This window comes from Trichomycterus rosablanca, chromosome 9, assembly GCF_030014385.1.
Source record: "Trichomycterus rosablanca isolate fTriRos1 chromosome 9, fTriRos1.hap1, whole genome shotgun sequence".
In the NCBI taxonomy this organism is placed as follows: domain Eukaryota; kingdom Metazoa; phylum Chordata; class Actinopteri; order Siluriformes; family Trichomycteridae; genus Trichomycterus; species Trichomycterus rosablanca.
Genome location: NC_085996.1, coordinates 40,760,529 through 40,784,025, shown reverse-complemented (window position 1 = coordinate 40,784,025; position 23,497 = coordinate 40,760,529). Strand labels below are relative to the sequence as shown.

At 42.9% G+C, this 23,497-nt stretch overlaps 2 protein-coding genes across 2 annotated transcripts in view; one reads left to right on the top strand and one right to left on the bottom strand.

Annotated features, from left to right (window-relative positions):
- The window catches only part of nt5dc1 (5'-nucleotidase domain containing 1), a 34,098-nt gene extending 16,643 nt beyond the window's left edge, over positions 1-17,455 (bottom strand). Inside the window, exons 1-6 of the mRNA XM_063001499.1 lie at positions 17,289-17,455; positions 12,140-12,231; positions 11,881-11,952; positions 11,227-11,336; positions 8,630-8,709; positions 8,453-8,534 (exon numbers count right to left, since the gene is read on the bottom strand). Of these exons, the coding sequence (XP_062857569.1) occupies positions 8,453-8,534; positions 8,630-8,709; positions 11,227-11,336; positions 11,881-11,952; positions 12,140-12,231; positions 17,289-17,381 (529 nt within the window). The 5' untranslated portion in view covers positions 17,382-17,455. The remainder of the gene's footprint in view (positions 1-8,452; positions 8,535-8,629; positions 8,710-11,226; positions 11,337-11,880; positions 11,953-12,139; positions 12,232-17,288) is intronic.
- Positions 3,008-7,021, top strand: col10a1b (collagen, type X, alpha 1b). Its single transcript, XM_063001498.1, has 2 exons — positions 3,008-3,119; positions 5,166-7,021. Exons 1-2 carry the CDS (start codon positions 3,008-3,010, stop codon positions 7,019-7,021), a joined length of 1,968 nt encoding a protein of 655 aa, XP_062857568.1.
- Positions 17,456-23,497: the final 6,042 nt, after the last annotated feature.

Genomic DNA, 23,497 nt, shown 5'->3' with positions numbered 1-23,497 from the left:
AGACAATAAAAATAATCTTAAATCTTGAAACACGCACACACTCACAAACACATACTCACAAACACATACTCACAAACACACCCTCACAAAAACCCACACCCTCTCTCTCACACACACACACACACACTCACACACTCACAAACACCATTAACACATGGACTTCAGAATCCTTCAGACCAGTCAGTGTCCACGTTGTGACTTTCCACATGAGAGTAAAATGTTTAGTCAGGACTAAATTACCCACCAAACCACAATGAGCATCATCGTCTAAACCCAAACCAGACCCCCCACCACCACCACTGAACCAGACCCCCCCCCTCACTCTGCCCAGCCAAAAACACAGCTCACCAACATCAGCACCTCCATTTACGTTTATATTTGCGGCATTTGAGCAAGGCCCTTAACCCTCAATTGCTTAAACTGTATACTGTCACAACTGTAAGTTGCTTTGGATAAAATCTGATAAATGCTGAAACTGTAAATGTAAAAGCAGAAGTTTCATTTCTGGTTCAGTAACACGACTGTGGACACAAACTGTCCCTGTTTATAGGAGCACAGAGAAGTCAGCAGCTCGACTCATAATCTCTGATGAGGAATCAGGAGGTCGATTATGTTACCCAGCGTTATAAACCATCAGATAAAAAACAGTCGCTGTAATTATTAAAACACGCGTCTGTAAACTCTGGACTCGAGTGTTATTATTATTATTATAAAGATAAAATGAGAGAAACACGTGACGCTCAGTCATTTACAGTAAGAGAATGAAAATACTGAACTGTGATTTTCCACTCGTCACGGTGTTACATCCGATAAACATGGCTGTAAAATCCACGCGGCTCGCTAGATTACACGCGCTACACTTATAAAAGTGATTTATTCTGAGTGCTAGCGTGGAGTTAAATCAGGATCCCTGCAGTTACTCAGACGGGGCCGCCTCAGGGTCCAAAAATATCCCACAGTCCCACCGCAGGCCTGCTGCTTCCCACAGCCGGCTAAAAGAGCCCTGAACTCCGCCCCCTGGTGGTCCAGACCGCAATCACACAAACAAACAAATAAATAAATAGAAAGCTGGAGCAGACGCGGCGTCTCAAAGAAACCAAAAAATAATCAAAACTCTCCACTCGGTCCGGATCAGTACCTCCAGGACTAAATAAGTCTGGTTTAATATAGCAGCATGTAAACAGGACTAAAGCAGGACAAACCAAACACCTCCACGCTGATCAGGGTCCAAGTTCTTACTGCAGGTTCTGTTTATATTTACATCTGCAAGCTGCACTGAGGAAATGCTCCCCCAGGCGTTAGGAACATAACTGCAGGGATTTACTCTCATTCAGCAACAGAAGAATTAGTGAGGTTAAGATTAGCCAGTGTTGATTTGTGATATGGCTTTGCTCACAGTCAGAGTTCTGATTCATTCTAACGGTGTTGGCTAGGGTTCAGTTTAGAGAGAAACAGGAAGAAGTATTCCCCAAGATGTTACCACAGTACATGGTTCTCCTGAAAGGTCACTGGGTAAAGTCAAGGGACCATCAGGGTCTGTGAGGGTCAAGGTCCCACCAGAAACACCCACAGCATTCCTCTCTACACTGTACATGAGGTCCAATCCTTCACTCCATTAATGTGCTTCCATACAGATGTCCAGTGCTGGTGTGCTTTACACCACATTGCACATCAGTGTCCATGGAACCTGATGCATGATGCTCCTGAGTCCAGTGTGTGTGTGTGTGTGTTTATCCTGAATATCCTCTCTTAGCTTAATAAAGGGGGTGTTAGTAGGTGTTGCGTTTGCAGTAACCGTACAGTGAAAGGATAAGTGGAGATAAGTGGGAGTTTGGTGCCAGGGGAAACACCACACCATCCTGTCGGTGCCCTCAGCGCGGGCATCACACCCCTCATTATGTCTGACATCACAAAGCGGGGAGGAGGAGATCTGAGGCTGGGAGCTGCAGGGATTTGCTATAAAAACCCAAAAGCCACCAGCAACATCACACACATCCTCACTTTCACCCACACACACACACCCACTCGCTCATACAGCTCGGACGGCGGCGGGTACACAGTTCTGCGAGGTGCTGACGGGAGCTCCGGCCTGAGGGTGAGTACACACTGGCACACTGCTGGGGCATCATTAGGACTCATGCTGATTATCACCTGTAGAATTTAATTTTATATTATTTGGTTTTTTGTTATTATTGCAGTTTTTAGAGAGGGTGCAGGTTGTGCAGGTTCTGACTGGCAGGATGTTTACTCACGAGATAAAGTCTCAGTTCTGACATATATTTCAGGTCCTAATTTTAAAGTAGTAATTGTGGAGATGGAGGCAGAGTGCAGTTTATTCACCCGTGTCCTAATGTGGAAGGGTTTCTGTTTCCTGCTCTGAGTATAAAAGGAACCAAAATGTCCAGAAGATCAAATATTGTTCAGGTTTAAACCATCAGGAGCCACAAAACAGATCAACAGTGTGTGAGGGTTCAGCTGCACCACATCAGTCCTGCACACTGTGTGGGGCGAGGGGACGGTGGGCAGCACAGGGACGCTTTAGGTTCTCTGTTATAAAGAGATCTGAGAGGACGGGGGGTTCAGCAAAATTCCAAATTCTGTGATGTTTCTGTAACTGATCATCAGAAAACTCTTTTTTTTACTGCATGCTGATGATACTGTGAGATTAAAATCAGTTATAGTGTAGTAGAACTTTTATTAGTTTTATTAGAGTTTAAATTTTTATTAAAATGATGCAGGATGTGGAGAGTCGGTGCAGCAGTGTGAGGAAGATTATAGAGGTGATAATAAAAACTAAAATATCTTTATTATAATCGTTACCAAATCTAAAGTGATTCTTATTATTATTAAATATTCCAGAATTATAATCATTATGATACAGAAACCTGATTTTAACGATTTAAACTTTAAATTCCCAGACTCGTGTTGTCATGTAGAATTGAGTAGTATAGAAGTTTATGCTAACTCTGATGCTAATCCTCTCTCTGTTAGGTAGAGTGAGAGAGCGATGGATCTTCGTGTGGCGGGTGTTCTCGCCCTGCTGGTGGCGCTAGCCGGAGCAACGCCTGACCGATACTACCACTCCAAAAAAGGCCCGTCATATCCAGTAAAAGGCCAGGGTGAGTGTGTACATACACACAGTGTATATAATATACACACTACACGCACACACACACACAATATACACACAGAATATAGAATATACACACTATAGACAATACACACAACATGCACACACAGTGCACAATATACACACTGTATACACTATACACACTCCAACCAAAATATACACACTGCACACACAATATACACACAATATACACTATACACACAATACACACTATACACACAGAATATAGAATATACACACTATAGACAATACACACAACATGCACACAGAATGTGCAATATACACACTACACACAATATAAAAAACTACACACACACACTACAGAATGTGCAATTAACACACTATACACACAATACACACTATAGACACAATATACACAACGCACTATACACTATATACCCACACTACACACAATATGTACTCACAAAACACTAAATATACAATAAACACACTACATACATACTACACACATAATACACAATATACACCATACACTGAACACACTATACACACAACATACACACTGAGCAGTTGTAGATTACTGGTTAAGTTACTAGACTAGTAGCAATCAGAAGGTTGCTGATTTTAAACCCCACCAACACCAGCTTGACCTCAATTCTGAGAAACAGTGGGAGCCTACTGGGTAGTTCTATGGGTTATTTACTGGAAGCTTGTGGGTTCAGATCTCAGCTCTGCTCTGCAGCCTCTGTTGGGCCCCTGAGCAAGGTCCTTAACTCTCCTGGCCTTAGAGGTAACGTACAATGACTGACCCTGTGCTCTGACCCCAACTTTCATACAAAGAAAAAGAATTCTACACACAATACACACACACACACACCTCACAATAACACACACCTCTCACAATAACACACATCGTGCACCATCACAATCAGAGTCGCGTCACTGTAACACTGCTGTTATTAATGTGATGAACCTTTAGAGGAGTTTTAGAGGAACATAAACACACACCACAGTGACTGTGTGACAAAGATTAAAACAATCAAGAATAAAAACAACTAAATAAAAATGAAAAAGAATTTGACAGAAGAAAGCAGTGAAAGAAAAAGACACCAGAAATAATTCAGAATAAAGTTAAAACCAGCAGCTTTAGATTTAGTGCAGAAATCGACAGTGGGCACGTCTTCACCCAGTCTGAACGGGCGTGACTGTGCCAGGGTAACATCACAATTTAAATTCTAGTCTTTAAGAAACAGGTCTACCATCATGTGAACCCTGAACCATCTCTGCCCTTCTGTAGCTCAGTGTACCTGTGTGCCCCGCTACATGTCCCTGCCTGGCTCCTTTTTGGCCCTCTGTACCCGTCTGTACCCCTGTGTCCTCCTGTGTGCCCCTCTATACCCCTGTGTACCCCTCTGTAGTGGCTTCAGACTCAGTAAATGAGTAGCGGGGTGATATACAGGATTTAGCCCGGCTGGTACGTGTCCAACTTTACAGCTGTGACCACGGTGGGACAGAGGAGCGGATGAGGACACGCCCAAAACCATCCACTGTTTCAGCAACACGGAGCAGAAATAAACAATTTACTGAAGCATAATTACCAAAAATTACTGGGTGGAAACGACCAAAACCTACACCGAGAATCACACGTTCAATGTCAGGGTTACCGTGGCTACAGTGTGAACGATGCACTACGATCACACGCTATCAGAGCGTCTTATTAAATGGGCACAGAGAAGTCAGAAGATGTTCTTATCATTAAAAAAACACAACAAATAAAAGTTTATATTCAGATTTTATTACTTAATTCTTTATAAAATCAGTTCTGAGTTTCTATCATCAGATCAGGTGTGTAAACCAGCAGGCCCATGATCAAACGTTTGGTGGATTTTGGGTAAAATTGGGGTGCAAACATTTCCACTCTCATGTACAAAGTGGCAGGATGTTAGAAGTGAGATTCGATCCCACACCCTTACGTCTTCTAACTAGTAAAGATCAATTAATCAATGCATCAACCACATAAACTTTAGACAAAATGCTTCAAGTTTTTTTCTGTTTTTCTTTCTTTTCTTTTTAGAAATTTCAGGTGCACCAGGTATGCCAGGTGAGCCAGGACCTCAGGGTCCTCCCGGCCCCCCTGGTCCCCCTGGAATGAGTGCTATGGGTCACCAAGGACCAAGAGGACCACCCGGACCCGCTGGCCCCACCAGTTATTGTGCTCCTGGAAAGTCTGGTAGCCCTGGAATGCCTGGAAAACCAGGTGACAGTGGAATGCCAGGAGAACGAGGACATACTGGACCCGTAGGACCCCAGGGAGCGAGAGGAGCCCCGGGATCGTCCGGCAGCCCAGGACCTGCTGGTTATTCTGCCCCTGGAAAGCCTGGACCTCATGGTCTGCCAGGTGGAATGGGACCCCGAGGAGAGTCCGGCACAAAAGGACAACCAGGTGCCCCTGGTCTGCCCGGTCCAAAAGGTGAAACGGGTCACGGTTTGCCAGGAAGTGCTGGTGCGCCTGGTTCGATGGGTCCTATGGGCCCTGCAGGTCAGCCTGGTCAACCTGGAATTGGCAAGCCTGGTCCATCTGGATACCCTGGAGAACCTGGAAAACCAGGTATGCCAGGTAGGGAGGGAGCTCCAGGTCCCATGGGTGCACAAGGTCCAAAGGGTCATGCTGGAGCTCCAGGTATCGGTGCCTCAGGTAAACCAGGTCAGAATGGTGCTCCAGGTATGCCCGGCCCAATGGGACACAAAGGTCTTCCAGGACCAGCTGGACAGCCTGGTGCTCCTGGTCTTTCAGGTGCTGGTAAACCCGGACCAGCCGGACTTCCCGGACACCAAGGTGCACCTGGTGCTCCTGGAGGCCCAGGACATAAAGGAGAGCCAGGTCCCACTGGTTTTACAGGTGCTACAGGTGCTCCCGGGCCTGTGGGCCCAACTGGTGCTCAGGGTCATAAGGGATTTCCAGGTGAGCAAGGTGCACCGGGACCTAAAGGTGATACAGGTATGATTGGGGCACCTGGTGGAAAGGGACAAAAGGGAGATCAGGGAGCACAGGGATTCTCTGGAAAACCAGGTACGCCTGGTGCAGCTGGTCCACCAGGTTCTACTGGAGCTACGGGATATCAGGGTCCAAAAGGTGAGAGAGGATACTCAGGACAACCAGGAACTCCTGGAGCCGCTGGGCAACAGGGCATGAAGGGCCACACTGGCCCACAGGGCATGCCAGGAAGCAGAGGAGAAAATGGCTCTCCAGGACCTAGAGGTCCATCTGCACCTTCAGGGCAAACTGGAGCTCCAGGTCCCAAAGGTATCACTGGTCCACCTGGACCTCCCGGCCCTGCAGGAATCATGACCAAAGGCATGTCTGGCCCACAGGGTCCTCCCGGAATCACTGGTGCCAGAGGTCAGGACGGTCGCCCAGGCCCGGCCGGATCCCCCGGCCAACCCGGTCCACCAGGCGAGATGATTTACCTCAACGAGAAGAGCATGCCCATCAAATCTGAAGTGATGCCCGTCAGTCATGAGCTGATGAAGCCGCCCATGTCAGCCTTCACGGCTCTGCTGACCAGAGCGTACCCCAGCGCAGGAACCCCGATCGCCTTCAACCAGATCGTGTACAACGGGGAGAACCACTACGACCCTCACTCCGGAGTCTTCACCTGCCAGGTTCCAGGATTTTACTACTTCGCCTTCCACATGCACGTCAACGGCGCAAACGCCCTGGTGGCTCTTTACAAAAACAGTGAGCCGGTTCTGTTCTCATACGACGAGTACAACAAGGGCTTCCTGGATCAGATGTCAGGTAGCACCGTGCTCATGCTGCACACGGGCGATACCGTCTACGTCCAGGTACCCGACGACCAGTCCAACGGCATCTACGCCGACGATAACGTCCACTGTTCCTTCTCTGGGTTCCTGATCGCCTCCACGTGATTCCGAAATTCATCAGTAAATCGATAAAGCTTCAGTGCTTTAAAGGTCCTTCAGTATTTTACAAATTGGTTTGTTTATGATCACTACAATGTTTGTGTGTCAAAAAGAAGATTTAAAGTTTTTTATTATTTTGATAAAACACTGAATGAATGAATTAAGATAAAAGCTTGTGCTGAATTCATCCTCACATGGTGCTCTGTTATTGCTTGACGGTTATAAAATGATGCAGAATTTCTATTTAAACTTGATTTTCTCAGTATTAAACATCGTTTCACTGAATTCTGTGTAAATCTGGATTAGCAGAATAAATGTTGCACATTATTGTAAACAACTGAAATAAACAGTTTAACTACCAACACGAGTCCTGATTGTTTATTTCACTGTGCTGTTCTTGATCCTTCACACACGGAGCTGCACCTCCACCCCAAAAAAACAATAAAAAAATAATAAATAAAGCAAAAATGAGCAGAACTATCATCCTCTTAACATGAGACATGAATGAGATTAAACGACTGGTTTTATTTCTGACTTTTTAAATGAATTCATTTAAGAGATCAAATCCAGGCCAGTAGGGATTAACATTAAAACATCAGTTTGTGAGTGAGGTTATGAATGTGGTTAGTAAATGTAGATGTGAATATCAGTATGTGTTTAAGTTTTATTTAAACTTTAGCTGCTAGAGCAGCTTGTTTGTTTACACCCCTGGTATTTTAACTGTAATCATAAAATCTGTTGGTTTGTTTATGACGCACCAAATGGCCAAAAGTATGTGAACACTTAATTATAAACTTGTTGGACACCCCATTCCAAAACATTATCATTAACATGGTACCCGCGCCCCCCACCTCCCCTACACACACACACACACACACCTCTCCACTTCAGGAATAATTTAGGAGTGTGGAGAGTGTATGTGAGAATTAAAAAGTATTTCTAAGGTCAGACACTGATGTTTATTGACAAAGTCTTTCCTACAATCAATCCCAAAGGTCTTTAGTGGGGTTAAGGTTGGGACTCAGATTAAGTCTTTATAGATCTCACTTGGTGCACAGGGCAACACATGCTGGAACAGGAAAGAGCCTTCCCCAAACTGTTGCTACAGAAATAAAAGCAAAGCATTTATAATTTTTTTTATAAATGATTGTTTACACCTGTTAGCCACGGGTGTGGCCTTACTGAGCAGCATGTGGCTCCATGAAAAATATATTTACGTAGAAATAATAATGTATTCTTTACATCTTTATATTTATAATTAGAATAATAGTTTATTAAATAATAATTACTAAAATATTTATAATATAAACTAAATATGAATCATTTTAATCATACTGGCAGCTCCTTGATTCATCTTGTATATTTAATAATAATGAACAATGCAATCGTAATGCAGATTATTAATCAGCCCAGGTTTATAGAGAAATGAATCTGTACCTCTGAAAGCAGACGGGCTGTAGTTATAATCCATCGCTTCAATAATGTCCGTCCAAAACTGTGCTGTATCTTCACTGCCTCGCTGTTCAAAACACAACAATCACAACAACAGAGACCCTCAGAACTCCATAAAGCACAGAAACGTTCAGAGCTCAGATCATTAAATCTGGATTTTACCTTCTGCAGCAGATCCACGACTAGAGCGCAGAGCAGAACTCCAGGAAGATCAAAGTAATTATCACAGAAATAATAATCAGCTGTACAAACACATCAGATCAGAACACATCAGAACAGAATACATCAGTGTGTGTATATGTGTGTATGTGCGTGTGTGTGTGAGCGTGTCAAGTCAGTTTTATTAGTACAGCACTTTTTACTATAGACGTCGTCTCAAAGCAACTTTACAGAATCCAGGACCAACAGACCAAAAACCTCCTGTTAAGCAACCGAGGGCGACAGTGGCAAGTGTGTGTGTATGTGTGTGTGTGAGTGTGTATGTGTGTATAAGTGTGTGTGTGTGTATGTGAGTGTGCATGTGTGTATAAGTGTGTGTGTGTATATGTGTGTGTGTGAGTGTGTATAAGTGTGTGTGTGTGTGTGTGACTGTGTATAAGTGTGTGTGTGTGTGACTGCGTATGTGTGTTTACAGTGAGGAAAATAAGTATTTGATCCCCTGCTGATTTTGTAAGTTTACCCCCTTACAAAGACTTGAACAGTCTATAATTTTTATGGAAGGTTTATTTTAACAGAGAGAGACAGAATATCAACAAAAAATCCAGAAAAAAACATTAAATAAAAGTTATAAATTAATGTGTATTTAATTAAGGGAAATAAGTATTTGATCCCCTACCAACCAGCAAGAATTCTGACCCCCACAGACCGGTTATGTGCCCATGAGGCTACAAATTAGTCCTGTCCCTGTATAAAAGACTCCTGTCACAGAATCAGTTTCTTCCATTCAAATCTCTCCACCACCATGGGCAAGACCAAAGAGCTATCAAAGGACGTCAGGGACAAGATTGTAGACCTGCACAAGGCTGGAATGGGCTACAAGACCATCAGCAAGAAGCTTGGTGAGAAAGAGACCACTGTTGGTGCGATCATTCGAAAATGGAAGAAATACAAGATCACAGTCAATCACCCTCACTCTGGAGCTCCATGCAAGATCTCACCTGGTGGGGTAAGAATGATTCTGAGAAAGGTGAGGTCAGTCCAGAATTACACGGGAGGAGCTTGTCAATGATCTCAAGGGAGCTGGGAGCACCGTCACCAAGAAAACCATTAGTAACACACTTGGCCGTAATGGATTGAGATCCTGCAGTGCCCGCAAAGTCCCTCTGCTCAAGAAGGCTCATGTACAGGCCCGTCTGAAGTTTGCCAATGAACACCTGAATGATTCAGAGAAAGCTTGGGAGAATGTGATATGGTCAGATGAGACCAAAATTGAGCTCTTTGGCATCAACTCCACTCGCCGTGTTTGGAGGCAGAGAAATGCCCGGTGGGGATGGTGTTCTTGGGGTCATATCCAACATTTCTCTGCTCCCAGCTCCCTTGAGATCATTGACAAGCTCCTCCCATGTAATTCTGGACTGACCTCACCTTTCTCAGAATCATTCTTACCCCACCAGGTGAGATCTTGCATGGAGCTCCAGAGTGAGGGTGATTGACTGTGATCTTGTATTTCTTCCATTTTCGAATGATCGCACCAACAGTGGTCTCTTTCTCACCAAGCTTCTTGCTGATGGTCTTGTAGCCCATTCCAGCCTTGTGCAGGTCTACAATCTTGTCCCTGACGTCCTTTGATAGCTCTTTGGTCTTGCCCATGGTGGTGGAGAGATTTGAATGGAAGAAACTGATTCTGTGACAGGAGTCTTTTATACAGGGACAGGACTAATTTGTGTGCCTCATGGGCACATAACCGGTCTGTGGGGGTCAGAATTCTTGCTGGTTGGTAGGGGATCAAATACTTATTTCCCTTAATTAAATACAAATCAATTTATAACTTTTATTTAATGTTTTTTTTTCTGGATTTTTTGTTGATATTCTGTCTCTCTCTGTTAAAATAAACCTTCCATAAAAATTATAGACTGTTCAAGTCTTTGTAAGGGGGTAAACTTACAAAATCAGCAGGGGATCAAATACTTATTTCCCCCACTGTAAGTGTGTGTGTGTGTGTGTGTGAGTGTGTGTGTGTGTATAAGTGTGTGTGTGTATGTGTATGGGTGTATAAGTGTGTGTGTGTGTGTGTGTGTATGTGTGTGTATATGGATGTGGATGTGTGTGTGTGTGTGTGTATAAGTGTGTGTGTGTGTGTGTGTGAGTGTGTGTGTGTATGTGTATGGGTGTATAAGTGTGTGTGTGTGTGTGTGTGTATGTGTGTGTATATGGATGTGGATGTGTGTGTGTGTGTGTGTGTATAAGTGTGTGTGTGTGTGTGTGTGAGTGTGTGTGTGTATGTGTATGGGTGTATAAGTGTGTGTGTGAGTGTGTGTGTATAAGTGTGTGTGTGTATGTGTATGGGTGTATAAGTGTGTGTGTGAGTGTGTATGAGTGTATAAGTGTGTGTGTGTGTGAGTGTGTATGTGTGTGTATATGGATGTGGATGTGAGTGTGGATGTGTGTGTGTGAGTGTGAGTGTGTGTGTGTGTGTGTAAGTGTGTGTGTGAGTGTGTATATGTGTATAAGTGTGTGTGTGTGTGTGAGTGTGTATGTGTGTGTATATGGATGTGGATGTGAGTGTGTGTGTGTGTGTGTGTTAGAGCTGTGAATGGTACCAGATCTGTTGAACGTTGTATTGAGGTTGTTGAAATGTTTCCACTCTCGTTTAGGACCGTACTGTTTGATAATCTCCTCCTCACTCAGATTTCGGCTCCCGTGAGTCGCTCTGAAACACAGATAATTTTACTTGGGGGGGGGTTAGGGGTTCTGGGTTTCAGTCATCTAGCACCGGAACTGTTGGGGTGAGATCTGTGGTGATCAGGGATGTTGGGTTGCTGTCTGTCGTTCTGCCTCTCTCGTACTGTCCCTCAGGTTTGATGACGTGGGCGCTGATGCCCTGTTAGAGCCCTCCTGACTGCGGTACCTCCAAGTTCTCCTTTTCAGTTATGATGTAATAATTACCTGGGACAGGGGTCGGGGGGGCCGAGTGGGGGGGGGATTATAAAACTTTCCTTTCATCAATAACTGATGGGAACACTGATGGATCCTAACGTCACGCAAAGCTAGTTCAAAACTGCACTGTAATTACAAAAATATTAAAAATACAAATATATAAAAATAAAGCTGGTTCTACAGAACAGAAGCTGCACTGTGGGGTCTGATGCTCCTGCATTTTCACCCATCTACAGTGAGGACGGCAATAATTCTGGAATTGATCAAATATTAGTGTTCCTGCGGTTATATATTAATAATATTGTACATTTGTTTACCTCAGTATGGTTCCATCATGGCTGAGCTTCAGCAGGTTCCCCTTCTCTAGATCCACCACCAGACCTTTAGAACTTCACAAACACAACACAGAGATTATCCATCAGTTACAGCGCAGTAACATTCAGACCATCATTCAGACCATGTTTTATTTTTACATTCATTCTTCATTAGAACTTTAACAGCTCTGGGTGTTCAGGGTGAGACGGGTCATGATCACTGGTTCCTCATTCACTAACAGACTTTAAACATGGAGCTCACCAGAGGTCCCACATATCTGGAGGAACATTCAGCAGATCTTCATCATAACCTTTATTCTCCACCAGGTACCGAGCAAAGCTTTCATAGATCAGCTGTAACACACACACACACACACACACACACACACACAGTCAGACACACACATACAGACACACACACACATACAGACACACACACACATACAGACACACACACACATCACTACCATAATAATAAACATCTCCATGTCTGCTCTCCTGCACAACAGTGGTTAAGGTACTGGACTAGCAATCATAAGGTTGCCAGTTCAGGCCCCATCATCACCAGGTTTCCACAGTTGGGCCACATAATAATGAGAAAGAAAAAATGTACAGAAACGGATTATATTTATAAATAAATCAGACATTTACAGACTAATCATGAAGCTAAACAAAACCCAAACACTCCAGTACAACAGCAGTCAGAAAATCTTCCATATTTTCGTAAATATTGAACGCATTTAACATTAGAATCCTGTGTGTGTGTTTATGTTTATATATTTATATATATATATATATACAGTGTATCACGAAAGTAAGTACACCCCTCACATTTCTGCAAATATTTCATTATATCTTTTCATGGGACAACACTATAGACATGAAACTTGGATATAACTTAGAGTAGTCAGTGTACAGCTTGTATAGCAGTGTAGATTTACTGTCTTCTGAAAATAACTCAACACACAGCCATTAATGTCTAAATAGCTGCAACATAAGTGAGTACACCCCACAGTGAACATGTCCAAATTGTGCCCAAAGTGTCAATATTTTGTGTGACCACCATTATTATCCAGCACTGCCTTAACCCTCCTGGGCATGGAATTCACCAGAGCTGCACAGGTTGCTACTGGAATCCTCTTCCACTCCTCCATGATGACATCACGGAGCTGGTGGATGTTAGACACCTTGAACTCCTCCACCTTCCACTTGACTCCACTTCCACTCCATCACCTTTACCTTCAGCTTCCTCAGCAAGGCAGTTGTCATCTTGGAGGCTGTGTTTGGGGTCGTTATCCTGTTGGAAAACTGCCATGAGGCCCAGTTTTCGAAGGGAGGGGATCATGCTCTGTTTCAGAATGTCACAGTACATGTTGGAATTCATGTTTCCCTCAGTGAACTGCAGCTCCCCAGTGCCAGCAACACTCATGCAGCCCAAGACCATGATGCTACCACCACCATGCTTGACTGTAGGCAAGATACAGTCGTCTTGGTACTTCTCACCAGGGCGCCGCCACACATGCTGGACACCATCTGAGCCAAACAAGTTTATCTTGGTCTCGTCAGACCACAGGGCATTCCAGTAATCCATGTTCTTGGACTGCTTGTCTTCAGCAAACTGTTTGCGGGCTTTCTTGTGCGTCAGCTTCCTTCTGGAATGACGACCATGCAGACCGAGTTGATGCAGTGTGCGGCGTATGGTCTGAGCACTGACAGGCTGACCTCCCACGTCTTCAACCTCTGCAGCGATGCTGGCAGCACTCATGTGTCTATTTTTTAAAGCCAACCTCTGGATATGACGCCGAACACGTGGACTCGACTTCTTCGGTCGACCCTGGCGAAGCCTGTTCCGAGTGGAACCTGTCCTGGAAAACCGCTGTATGACCTTGGCCACCATGCTGTAGCTCAGTTTCAGGGTGTTAGCAATCTTCTTATAGCCCAGGCCATCTTTGTGGAGAGCAACAATTCTATTTCTCACATCCTCAGAGAGTTCTTTGCCATGAGGTGCCATGTTGAATATCCAGTGGCCAGTATGAGAGAATTGTACCCAAAACACCAAATTTAACAGCCCTGCTCCCCATTTACACCTGGGACCTTGACACATGACACCAGGGAGGGACAACGACACATTTGGGCACAATTTGGACATGTTCACTGTGGGGTGTACTTACTTATGTTGCAGCTATTTAGACATTAATGGCTGTGTGTTGAGTTATTTTCAGAAGACAGTAAATCTACACTGCTATACAAGCTGTACACTGACTACTCTAAGTTATATCCAAGTTTCATGTCTATAGTGTTGTCCCATGAAAAGATATAATGAAATATTTGCAGAAATGTGAGGGGTGTACTTACTTTTGTGATACACTATATATATATATATATATATATATATATATATATATATATATATATATATATATATATATATATATATATATATATATATATATATATACTGTAGAGTGTGTGTGTGTGTGTGTGTGTGACATGACAGTATATATTTATCTTATTACAGTGTTGGCTGCTACAGTTATTTATTATATGTAAAGTACAAGAAATATTTAATTCTAGCTCTTCTGATTGTTTTTGTTTTGTACTGTTAATTCTCTGTTGTATCGTGCTACTGGGGCTTTAATTTCCTTCAGGATCAATAAAGAATCTATCTGTCTGTTGTGGTGAAAAAACCCTTAATAAAATAGCTCAGAGACTGGATAGTGAGTAGAAAAGTTTTAATCAAAAAAAAAAAAAAAAACCCACTCTGGTTCTAACAGGTTTCAGCAGATTTGTGTTCTTCGACTGTTGTTTACTAAAACTTGAGAAATGAAATGTTCACTATGGAAGCACTTCTGTAAGTCGCTCTGGATAAGAGCATCTGCTAAATGCAGAAAATGTAAATGTAAAATGTAATCGAGCAGAGAAGAATCACACCAACCGAGTCTCACACAGAGGATCCATGGATGCGATAACAACTGATAAAATAAAACATCCTTATATACTGTTGTCGGTGACCTTGTAGAACAGCAGAAGATTCCACAGTTAACACAGGAACTGGTCTAAATCAGTTAGAACTGGGTTCTGGACGACATACATCCAGTAACACTCTACTGAAGAAGTATTCTTGGAATATTGGAATATAACTACTGGCAAAAATGTCCTAAGCATATTTACATTTTACAAGTAGTAACTGGTTACGTATTAATACTTCTAGAGTAAATGAACATTTTTCACTCACACTATCTATATATACTGTACATCTTTGGTGTTATAATTTATGACCAGCATGAGCTCTGTTTCTCTGTTTCTGCTGTCAGTTACTGATCTGCTGAGTGAAATCTTAATAAAAGATAAAAAAATAAATAATATAAAAGCTCATTTTAATTGATTACCAGCAAAAAACAGCAAAAGTATGAGAAAAGGTGTTTTCAGCATTTAGCAGACGCCTTTATCCAAAGCGACTTACAGTACTGTGACAGTATAAGCAATTGAGGGTTAAGGGCCTTGCTCAGGGGCCCAACAGCAGCAACCTGGCAATGGTGGGGCTTGAACCAGTGACTTCCTGATTACTAGTCCAGTACCTTAACCGCTGGGCTACAATTTCACTAAACCAAACCAACCAAACCAAACCACTATTCTGGTTTTTGATCAGCAATAACTGCAGGAATTTCACGAGGCTGAACTTAGTTACTTATTCATAAAGGGAGCGTTCGCCATGGATATTTGCTGCACACTTTATATTTTACCGACATAAATCAACTAAATGAAGACGTGAACATAATTTTTTTTGGCTGATTCTCATCGTGATATTGTCAATGTAAAAATGTGATTCAAATATAATTAAAATATTTACTTTGTAAAATATTTTTTCAATTCATTCTTTCAGGCTGCATTTCCACTGTAAGGAAAACCTATTTTTATTCAGAAGCATACTGGTGGCATAATTCATGTCGGGCCAGACAAATAACAAATTCATTATACAGAACTGGTCCCTCTTTGTAAGAAAAAGTTGATTTTAGACTGGCCCAAGTTCATTCTATACCTAAAATATATAGCCAACATGGCACACTCAGCAATGGTGCACATGAAAATTTATTGCATGTAGCATAATTTCTGTGCAACTTGACATTGCGCTTTACAGTCTTAAATTAAAGTGCAATTTAATTTAAGGTACGTTTCAAGCAACCAGAATTACTGGAAAGTTGAACTGTGTAAAGCCCGCTTTAGAAGAAATAATGGTAGTCATTTGCTAGTTCTATTGTTGTATAGGGGAAGAAAACGATCAAAAAGAATAGCCATAACTACCAGACAATTTCCCAATGCTAGGTAAGAACATGTTGAGGTACAGCGGTCTGTCTAAAACAAGATGATTAAAGAGGATACATAAACAATGTATTAAATATTTCACATTTGTTTCAACCTACAAAGAGAATTTAAAAAAATATTCCTCTGCACAAGATATCTTATTTGGAGGTATGAAATTAGTTGTCCTTCCTGAGAGAAGAGGGCTAGATCTGGCCAGATGCTGAAATAGGCTTTGAAAATATCAATGGAAATTGAGTTTGAGGAATACATTTTTGATGAATGGAATCACAATTGGCAGATCAGTGTAAAACAAGATTTTTGTACAGGGAAAAACCTGATCGTGACGGACTGTTTGTCTGTCTATGCATGAATAATGCCTTCAGTATAGCTTTTAAACGTCTTTAAATTCTAAAAATTTTAAAAATCTTAAATTGCACTAGATGTAGCATGTTGCCAGTTAATTGGAATCAATTTTCATGTGCACCATTGCTGAGTGTGCCATGTTGGCTATAGATTTTAGGTATAGAATGAACTTGGGCCAGTCTAAAATCAACTTTTTCTTACAAAGAGGGACCAGTTCTGTATAATGAATTTGTTATTTGTCTGGCCCGACATGAATTATGCCACCAGTTTGCTTCTGAATAAAAATACAGTGGAAATGCAGCCTGAAAGAATGAATTGAAAAAATATTTTACAAAGTAAATATTTTAATTATATTTGAATCACATTTTTACATTGACAATATCACGATGAGAATCAGCCAAAAAAATTATGGTCACGTCTTCATTTAGTTGATTTATGTCGGTAAAATATAAAGTGTGCAGCAAATATCCATGGCGAACGCTCCCTTTATGAATAAGTAACTAAGTTCAGCCTCGTAGGAATTTCCAGACTAACATCACCACAGCTGATGTGTTTGCATTTGTTGTGTTTTGAACATAAACCCAGTGGTACCCAGTTTAACCCAGTAGATCAGATTTAGGAAGCAGAAAGCTGACACAGCCTCTTTGTTTTGGTTTGGTTTTGGTATCTCAGGGCGTGATCTGATCTCACTGAAACTGTAATCATGAATGTAAGGAAACACGTGTTGTACCGGGACTGGATCTCACCATGCTGGTGTTCTTCAGCTGGTACCGACACAGTGTGTGATCCAGATCAAATCCGATCACATCACACTCCGACAGAGACAGAGATCCACTCATTCTGCTTCTATTACTGAACCAATCAGATCAATCAGATCCCCTCAGCGCTGGATCACTGAGCTATTCCTCTATTAAAACCTGTACAAGTTTCTGCTCTGATTCTAAACCACACTGTCATCCACTATAGAGGGACTATAGATCCACTATCAGTGCACTACTCACTCTCTGTACTCACTATGTAGTGCACTAGCGTGATTTGAAACGCGGCCGGCACTCTTCCGTCCTCTGAAATTAGTTCAGTGCGCATGTGCAGGATTACGTCACTATCAGCCTGATTTGTTTTTCTTCTTCGAATTAAAATACAAAAATGATTCATAAAATAAATAAAGTAAAACAACAATTTATTTAAAAATTTATTAAATATTAATAAATGAGAACGTTATACTCTGTTACACTGGAACAACTGCACTTAACTGTAGAAAAGTTTATTAAATCTAAAAAGAAACTATTAATAATAAACATTTAAACGATTCAAAAATCTTTATCTAAATTCTTTTCATTTAATTATTATATAACTATTGTAGAAAAGTCCTTTATAAGGAAAGGTGGGTCAATAATCCAACAGTCTAAGATCAACCTTCCTAGACACCTGATTTTAGATATTTTACCCTCTACAGTGCATAATATCATCAAAAGATTCAAATAAATCTCTGCTCATAATGAACAAGGATGAAAACAGTTAGTGAATAATCTTGAGAACACTTTAACAGTCGTCAGTAAACATCATTATTTGTTGCATCAACAACCTCAAGACTTTTAAAAAATTTATAAGCAAAAGCAGAACGTTAACAACATCCAGAAATGCACCAACTCTCTCAAGTTCATCTGATAGTTTCAGTTTAAGTCAGTGAGTCAGATTGTTGATGGGAATCATGGGCGTCGTGTCTCCAAAACAAAGAAGAACAGAAACTTCCGGATTGTAGGCAGGGTGAAGTTCTGCAGTCACAATCTGTCATGATTTGGGCAACAGAGAGTGCTGCCAGGTGCCAGACTGGCCTGCCTGCAGTATAGACCTGTTTTCTACTAAAAACAACTGGTGCATAATGAAGAACTAAACAGAAGAACGAAGCTCCGTACACTTGCTCAGCTAAAGAGAAGAGAAGAATGATAAAGAATTCTACTATTCTACTTCTAAGTTCTAAAAGTTAAAAACACATCATGGGCCGCTCAGGTGGCGCAGCGGTAAAAACACACGCTGGAACCAGAGCTGGGGTCTCAAATACATCGTATCGAGTCTCAGCTCTGCCTGCCGGCTAACAACGATTGGCCTGTTGTTCAGATATGGGCGGGGCTAAGCCGGATGGGGTCTCTCTCTCTCATGACTGGTGCAATTACGACCTCTGCTGGCTGGTTGAAAGAGTGCTCTCAGGGTGTGTCTCTCCGTACACAACGCTGAGCTGCACTGCACTCGTCAAAGTGTAGGTGATAAGATGCATATGGCTGCTGGCCACGTGTTGGAGGGGGCATGGGTTAGCTTCGTTCTCCTCAATCAGAGCGGGGATCGGCATTGGTGGAGAGGAAGCGTGATGCAATCGGGCAATTGGACGAGCTAAAAAAGGGAGAAAATGCATAAATAAAATATATATGTATGTATATATATATACGTATATATATATACAGTGTATCACAAAAGTGAGTACACCCCTCACATTTCTGCAAATATTTCATTATATCTTTTCATGGGACAACACTATAGACATGAAACTTGGATATAACTTAGAGTAGTCAGTGTACAGCTTGTATAGCAGTGTAGATTTACTGTCTTCTGAAAATAACTCAACACACAGCCATTAATGTCTAAATAGCTGGCAACATAAGTGAGTACACCCCACAGTGAACATGTCCAAATTGTGCCCAAATGTGTCGTTGTCCCTCCCTGGTGTCATGTGTCAAGGTCCCAGGTGTAAATGGGGAGCAGGGCTGTTAAATTTGGTGTTTTGGGTACAATTCTCTCATACTGGCCACTGGATATTCAACATGGCACCTCATGGCAAAGAACTCTCTGAGGATGTGAGAAATAGAATTGTTGCTCTCCACAAAGATGGCCTGGGCTATAAGAAGATTGCTAACACCCTGAAACTGAGCTACAGCATGGTGGCCAAGGTCATACAGCGGTTTTCCAGGACAGGTTCCACTCGGAACAGGCTTCGCCAGGGTCGACCAAAGAAGTTGAGTCCACGTGTTCGGCGTCATATCCAGAGGTTGGCTTTAAAAAATAGACACATGAGTGCTGCCAGCATTGCTGCAGAGGTTGAAGACGTGGGAGGTCAGCCTGTCAGTGCTCAGACCATACACCGCATACTGCATCAACTCGGTCTGCATGGTCGTCATCCCAGAAGGAAGCTGACGCACAAGAAAGCCCGCAAACAGTTTGCTGAAGACAAGCAGTCCAAGAACATGGATTACTGGAATGCCCTGTGGTCTGACGAGACCAAGATAAACTTGTTTGGCTCAGATGGTGTCCAGCATGTGTGGCGGCGCCCTGGTGAGAAGTACCAAGACAACTGTATCTTGCCTACAGTCAAGCATGGTGGTGGTAGCATCATGGTATTGGGCTGCATGAGTGTTGCTGGCACTGGGGAGCTGCAGTTCATTGAGGGAAACATGAATTCCAACATGTACTGTGACATTCTGAAACAGAGCATGATCCCCTCCCTTCGAAAACTGGGCCTCATGGCAGTTTTCCAACAGGATAACGACCCCAAACACAACCTCCAAGATGACAACTGCCTTGCTGAGGAAGCTGAAGGTAAAGGTGATGGACTAAACCCAATTGAGCACCTGTGGCGCATCCTCAAGTGGAAGGTGGAGGAGTTCAAGGTGTCTAACATCCACCAGCTCCGTGATGTCATCATGGAGGAGTGGAAGAGGAATCCAGTAGCAACCTGTGCAGCTCTGGTGAATTCCATGCCCAGGAGGGTTAAGGCAGTGCTGGATAATAATGGTGGTCACACAAAATATTGACACTTTGGGCACAATTTGGACATGTTCACTGTGGGGTGTACTCACTTATGTTGCCAGCCATTTAGACATTAATGGCTGTGTGTTGTGTTATTTTCAGAAGACAGTAAATCTACACTGCTATACAAGCTGTACACTGACTACTCTAAGTTATATCCAAGTTTCATGTCTATAGTGTTGTCCCATGAAAAGATATAATGAAATATTTGCAGAAATGTGAGGGGTGTACTCACTTTTGTGATACACTGTATATATATATATATATATATACAGTGTATCACAAAAGTGAGTACACCCCTCACATTTCTGCAAATATTTCATTATATCTTTTCATGGGACAACACTATAGACATGAAACTTGGATATTACTTAGAGTAGTCAGTGTACAGCTTGTATAGCAGTGTAGATTTACTGTCTTCTGAAAATAACTCAACACACAGCCATTAATGTCTAAATAGCTGCAACATAAGTGAGTACACCCCACAGTGAACATGTCCAAATTGTGCCCAAAGTGTCAATATTTTGTGTGACCACCATTATTATCCAGCACTGCCTTAACCCTCCTGGGCATGGAATTCACCAGAGCTGCACAGGTTGCTACTGGAATCCTCTTCCACTCCTCCATGATGACATCACGGAGCTGGTGGATGTTAGACACCTTGAACTCCTCCACCTTCCACTTGAGGATGCGCCACAGGTGCTCAATTGGGTTTAGTCCATCACCTTTACCTTCAGCTTCCTCAGCAAGGCAGTTGTCATCTTGGAGGTTGTGTTTGGGGTCGTTATCCTGTTGGAAAACTGCCATGAGGCCCAGTTTTCGAAGGGAGGGGATCATGCTCTGTTTCAGAATGTCACAGTACATGTTGGAATTCATGTTTCCCTCAATGAACCGCAGCTCCCCAGTGCCAGCAACACTCATGCAGCCCAAGACCATGATGCTACCACCACCATGCTTGACTGTAGGCAAGATACAGTTGTCTTGGTACTTCTCACCAGGGCGCCGCCACACATCCTTGACACCATCTGAGCCAAACAAGTTTTTCTTGGTCTCGCCAGACCACAGGGCATTCCAGTAATCCATGTTCTTGGACTGCTTGTCTTCAGCAAACTGTTTGTGGGCTTTCTTGTGCGTCAGCTTCCTTCTGGGATGACGACCATGCAGACCGAGTTGATGCAGTGTGCGGCGTATGGTCTGAGCACTGACAGGCTGACCTCCCACGTCTTCAACCTCTGCAGCAATGCTGGCAGCACTCATGTGTCTATTTTTTAAAGCCAACCTCTGGATATGACGCCGAACACGTGGACTCGACTTCTTTGGTCGACCCTGGCGAAGCCTGTTCCGAGTGGAACCTGTCCTGGAAAACCGCTGTATGACCTTGGCCACCATGCTGAAGCTCAGTTTCAGGGTGTTAGCAATCTTCTTATAGCCCAGGCCATCTTTGTGGAGAGCAACAATTCTATTTCTCACATCCTCAGAGAGTTCTTTGCCATGAGGTGCCATGTCGAATATCCAGTGGCCAGTATGAGAGAATTGTACCCAAAACACCAAATTTAACAGCCCTGCTCCCCATTTACACCTGGGACCTTGACACATGACACCAGGGAGGGACAACGACACATTTGGGCACAATTTGGACATGTTCACTGTGGGGTGTACTCACTTATGTTGCAGCTATTTAGACATTAATGGCTGTGTGTTGAGTTATTTTCAGAAGACAGTAAATCTACACTGCTATACAAGCTGTACACTGACTACTCTAAGTTATATCCAAGTTTCATGTCTATAGTGTTGTCCCATGAAAAAATATAATGAAATATTTGCAGAAATGTGAGGGGTGTACTCACTTTTGTGATACACTGTATATAAAAACATCACAGATCTTACTTATCAGTATTTTACATTAACAGCATTCAGCATTCATTTCTCACAGTTATGACTGAATACAATTTAAGCAATTGAGCATTACGGGCCTAGCTCAGGGGCCCAACACTGGCAACTTGGCGATGGTGGACTTAAACCAGCAACCCTCTGATTACTAGTTGAGCACCTCAACCACTGATCCATCGCTGCCCATTTTACATGTGGTCCCGGCTTTTCTGGAATTCAGCCTAATACAGCTCAAGGTTTCACGTGTTGTATGGAGAATGTTCGATATGTGAACTTGGTGTCCAGATCATGTAGCCTAATGGAAGTTAGTCTTTAGTCCCTGTTAAAATGTGATATTTTTTAATGAATTAGACATTTTTAAAGCTTCGTCTCTCTGGAATCCAGACCAGGTTGCTGTAAAGCCGCAGTTCAAGTCAGATTTATTAGTACAGCACTTTTTACAGTAGACGTCGTCTCACAGCAACTTTACAGAATCCAGGACCGACAGACCAAAATCCTCCTGTTGAGCAGCCGAGGGCGACAGTGGTGAGGAAAACCCTTAATAATACAGAAAGGAACCTTGAGAAGAACCAGACTCAGCAGGGACCTCCATCATCCCCGGGTGGCCTGGAGGAAACTTTAAATAAATAGAATTTACACTAACACACACAATAAATGAAACTAAAAGTTATAATTAGTGAAAAGAATAAAAAACAATCTGGGTTCTTCATTATTCGGTCTGTAATAAAGTCCTTTGTGAGTTCTGGACATTTTCGGTGTAAACAGGAGCAGGAACAGCGATGTCGGCACGGCAGCCTCGACCTGCAGGTTCGAACCTCGGATGGGTTGAGTTCTGCTCTGCGCGCGCGCTCACATTCCTCGTGCAGTGCAGGTTTCGGGAGCGCGGTGGCGCGTGCTGTGCGCTGTTCAGGTGTGATCAGGTGAACAGGTGGAGCAGGTTCCAGTAGTTTCAGTCCTTTCTCTGAAACAGCAGGAAATAAACAGCGCGCGGTAACGGGAAATGATAGGTTAAATACCGACGCTGGATTAAAGGTGAGCAGGAGGCTCGGGAGCGCGCGGACAGGTGTTAGTACAGGTGTTCGGACAGGTGTTAGTACAGGTGTAATCACCGCTTATGACTAAGTTAGGACGACATGCTGTGCGCACTCTGTACTTTGGACTAATACCGGTTTAATTATCTGTGCCTGATTATCACAGAGTATCCTCAGCAGTGCAGTGACGCCGCCATCACACCCTCCGCAGTGCAGTGGTCCCGGTTCCGGTTCTG